This window comes from Mus pahari, chromosome 16, assembly GCF_900095145.1.
Source record: "Mus pahari chromosome 16, PAHARI_EIJ_v1.1, whole genome shotgun sequence".
Classification (NCBI taxonomy): Eukaryota; Metazoa; Chordata; class Mammalia; order Rodentia; family Muridae; genus Mus; species Mus pahari.
The window spans coordinates 62,184,912-62,189,707 of NC_034605.1; the positions used below are offsets into that span (position 1 = coordinate 62,184,912).

Sequence of the window (4,796 nt, forward strand, 5' to 3'; positions counted from 1 at the left end):
ACAGCCCACCACCACTGCCCACGCTAGCCTGCAGGGCTCACACTCCATGATCAACAGGCCTGTGCACAGCCCACCACCACTGCCCACGCTAGCCTACACGGGCAAGAGACTAACAAGCTGAACAAGCCCCCAGCAGTGCCTTTAAGGGAAGAGAAAGCGAAGGTATCCTCATACAGAAGAGATGCGTCAGAGATCCATTCTGGCCCTATAATCTGCAGCCCTGGCTGGAAGAGCCAGATGGCCTCTGACTGGAGAACAAGTGTGGAGAGTGTTACTTCACCTAGAACCAGCAGGACTCCCAAATCCTTAACGAACCCTGACCTTCGTGGATGGGGAAGGAGAAAGGGAAACCAGCTACGAATTTTCAAGTGGGAACCCATTTTTAATTTCCTATTTGTCTACAATTAGAATAAACTACTTGTTTTCAACCCCAAAGCAAATTTATCTTACTGTCCTTAAATGCCTCATATGTAGTATCTGTCCATATATGAGCATTAACTAGTATTCTTTAAAAAAATAAATGAGCTGGGCGTGGTGGCGCACACCTTTAATCCCAGCACTCAGGAGGCAGAGGCAGGCAGATTTCTGAGTTCGAGGCCAGCCTGGTCTACAGAGTGAGTTTCAGGACAGCCAGGGCTATACAAAGAAACCCTGTCTCGAAAAACCAAAATAAATATAAATAAATAAATAAATGGTATTTTTCAACATTTTATATTTAGGAATTTGCTTTCATTTATGTAATCAATAGATAAATTTTATTTCTATGAATGATAGATTGGTTTTATTTACATATATATTATTACCATGTAATTACTAATTTATGAGTATACAATTTCACCTAAGTATTTAATCTATAAACAAATAATATATTAATTTTCTTGATTAACATAAATCATCTAAAGCAAAAAATGCTTTACAAAGGTATATTTTCTCACTGGAAAAGCCTTTAATTCCAGCACTCAGGAGGCAGAGGCCAACAGGATTTCTGAGTTAAAGGACAAGACAGCCAGGACTACACAGCAACCCTGTCTAATCATACAGCTAGCTCACTGTTAGCAATGATACTGAACAAGAAAGGAATAGCCTGTGGACCTTATGGCTCCCTGGAGGTAGTTGTTTAGAACCTAAAGAACCTGGACTAAACTCCGTACAGGGAAAACACTGCCTTACACAGTGAGGGAGGCAGTGTGGAAGCCAAGCACAGCCAAGCAGCATTGCCTCTCCCACTGCAGCACAGCCATCCCTGTGGGACGCTGTGTGGAGCCAGCCCCACACAGGCCAGAGGCTCCTGCAGCACAATCTCTGCCCTGCATGGTGGCTTACAGAGGACCTGTCTCAGAGCACACAGCAGAGCAGCGGTGCTGAGCGCCCTCCCTCCCCACACCACAGAGCCCTTGCTCACTGGACCTTGTGCCTGTCTCCACTACTGTGAGGATTGGATATTTCTGTGCAGGAAGGGCCTGGCTTGGCAAGTGGTTCCATGTTCAGGAACTGCTACTTTTTCTCGTAATCATGAGTGTTTTGTTACAGCAAAATAGACAATATGTGAGCAATTCTAACTTAGTGAAAGAATGGACACCAAGAACTATTTTTCAAAGACATCAATGTCAAGAGCCAAGAAATCTGTGGAAATGTTTCAAATGAATGGACCAAGTAAAAGACAAGGAAATGCAGCATCTGGAGATAGACTCTGTAGCAGAGGGTAAGCAACCCCACAGAGGCCATCACAGGATACACTGAACCCCACAGAGGCCATTACAGGATACACTGAACCCCACAGAGGCCATCACAGGATACACTGAANACAGGATACACTGAACCCCACAGAGGCCATCACAGGATACACTGAACCCCACAGAGACCATCACAGGATACACTGAACCCCACAGAGGCCATCACAGCAGCCAGAGATAAGCTGGACACAACACAGTGACAAGCTGGCAGGAAGCTGACGCTGTGCTGCAGGTTTGGCATGTGTTCTCAGGTAAAGGACCATAAGAGGTGGCATATCTAACCAACTCCCAAATGCCGTTCTTGGACATGTGCACACACTTTTCCTGCAGCCCAATCAGTCCCTATCCCCATCTCCCTCACTCCCCACTCTTTATGCTCTTGATCATCACAGGGGTTTTTAATTAGAACCATGAGATGTGAACAAAACATACTTTAATGTTTATTATTAAAGTCTTGTACTTTGATGGGAACTTGTGAAGATTAATGTGAAAAGTATGGATTCCACCACCCCCAAGTGCCCTGAAACAAAATAAAAACAACAACAAAAACCCCACCGCATTTCTACCACAGTTCCACGGCATGTGTCAGGTTCAAACCCCAGCTCCTCACGGTCTATATCATAACATCACAGGCACCCTCTCTCACTTGAGACCCCACTGGCAGTGGGGATAACAGCTCTGTATTACTAAGATGCATCTTCCAGTATCCTAGACTACAAAAAGGACAGTGTGTCCCAATTTTAGGTAGTAGTCCAACAGTTTTTAAAAGGCTTGCTTTTAATTCATGTATATGAGTGTTTTGCATGCCCGAGTATATGTGTTCTGCTGCCTTCAGATCCAGATGTAGAACTCTCAGCTCCTTCTCCAGCACCATGTCTGCCTGCACGCTGCTGTGCTTCCCTCCATAATGATGATGTATTGAACCTCTGAAACCCTAGGCCAGCCCCAACTGAATGTTTTCCTTTATGAGTGTCTTGGTCATGGTATCTCCTCACAGCAATGAAACCCTAACTCAGACAGGGGCTTCTAGGTTTCCAGACACAGTGTGCAACTCTGAAAAGTCAACCAGGCTGTGGCCTAACAGCTCATGTAATATGACAACTGTTGAATATTTTCTCAGTTCAGTAATTCTCTTGGAAGCCTTGTGACATCATCATGAAGCTCCTCATTTACAGGCTCTTCCTGGTAGTTTTCAGCCCCAAACTGTGCTGACACAGGGGGCTGCCTTTTGAGACAAACCACCACAGCAGTCTCAAACTGCTCTCCTTCAAGGAATGGGATATGAAAAGCTAACTCAGAAAGCTTAAAACCCTTTTCTGCGGGGACAATGGACAAATCAATCAGGGCTGTTCCCACACCAGCAGATTCAGCTACGAGACGACGGTGGGATGAGGCAACCTTACCTGCATCTCTGTGCTTCAGGCAAGTCTGTCTGAGAGCTGAGGAGTTCATAGTGTTACTAATGATAAAAGTCCACCAACCTTAAAACTTTGATCTAGGTCATCTTCATTCTCGAGCTCATTTTCCACTTCTAAATCAATGTCATCATTGTCGTCACTCTCGTCCACCACATCGTCCACTGTGATGCAAATACACTGTAAGTCAGGCAAAGACGAGTGTGCACACAGCAGGCGTGTAGTGTGTGTGCACAGATGCGCATAAATGTGCCAGTCACCAATGAAAAACAACAAAATTCTCTTTTAACCAAATTATCATGCTCATCTGTTCAGCAGAAATTTATTTTTTATTGACTATATTTGTTCTACAACAATTCTATATATTGGGGTTTTTCGGCTTCCCTTTTAGGTTCCTTACTAAATAAAAACATCTCTAAGGATAACCTGAGAAACCTGAGAGAGCATGTGAAAGGGCACTAAAACCCAGAAGGCACTCCATACTAGATGCTTTATCCCTGGTGTTCTCAGCTCCAAAGCTAACACTGCCCTATGTTACAGCAGCCCAAGGGAAGCACTGAGGTGATGTCCCTGGCTCAGGCCTCTCCTCTGCAGCTGCTTATTTGGAGGACCATGTGCTATGTGCCATGTTACAGCCCCAAATGGTATAACTCCTGTCCTACAGGAGCTCAGGGGCCGAAAGCAGAAAAGAGACAAGAAGAAGAACACAGAAGCTAAATGGCAATGAGGGCATAAGCCTGACAATGCCACCAGAGAGCAGACAGACAGACAGCGAATGGCTGCAGACCGCGCAGGGCCAGGGGATGAGCACTAACCACTGATGGCTTCCCAGGGCAGGTGGCTCCCCAGCACCTGAAGGAAACCTGTGGACGGGCAGTGAGGCTCCAAGAGGAAAAAAGGAGGTGAGAAGATAAGACCTTGGGAAAATATGACTGACATGTAAGAGTGTGCATGGGAAATTCAAATAAGAATGAGATGGGACAGATCTTACAGAGCCAGCCAGGTCAGTGACATTTTTAACTTATCCAACATAAGATGTTCCCAAAAAGAATGGCTTAACTCAACTTGCAGTTTTCTGGCAGGTCTGACAGAGTGCGTAGGAGTAAAGAAAGGCCAGTCAAAAGGGAAGTTGCATGTGTAGGCCAATGCAAGACTAAGTGAACACAAGAAAAGAGCTTGGCCATCTGGACACTCCTGTGGAGGGCCATGGAGCTGGGAGAAGAGCCTCAGTCTGCTTGTCCGAGCAGTGGCACGTTCAGCCCACAAGGGCAAATGCTGAGAGCCGCTTCCTTGGGCTCTTCCACGTCTCTGTTCAGTATGATGTAGACAGAGATTGCTGACTGCCTCCTGCCCAGGATAGGCCTGCTTTGCCTGGTAACAGAGCCCTGCATTTCAGCTGAGGGATTCCAGCCCTGCTGCATTAGAGACAGCAACTCCTGTGGAGAACATCCGACCAGTGACACCCCAAGTCAGACAGTCTCTGGAACGGGCATGCCGCCTCCTAGTATGTAGTTTTTTCTTTGTTTTTTTTGTTTGTTTGTTTTTGTTTTTTGTTTTTTTTTTTTAAGATTTATTTATTTATTATATGTAAGTACACTGTAGCTGTCTTCAGACACTCCAGAAGAGGGCATCAGATCTTGTTAGGGAT

General features: G+C 45.5%; 1 protein-coding gene across 9 annotated transcripts in view; it reads right to left on the reverse strand.

Moving 5' to 3' along the window:
- Positions 1 to 4,796, reverse strand: part of Agtpbp1 (ATP/GTP binding protein 1) — a 120,784-nt gene that overhangs the window by 60,007 nt on the left and 55,981 nt on the right. For all 9 annotated transcript variants that reach the window (XR_003845370.1, XM_021215450.2, XM_029547301.1 and 6 more), the window contains exon 12: positions 3,215 to 3,312. Coding sequence is in view for 8 of the 9 variants with exons in the window: in XM_021215450.2 (XP_021071109.1) it covers positions 3,215 to 3,312 (98 nt within the window). In the remaining variant the exon portion in view is untranslated. The remainder of the gene's footprint in view (positions 1 to 3,214; positions 3,313 to 4,796) is intronic.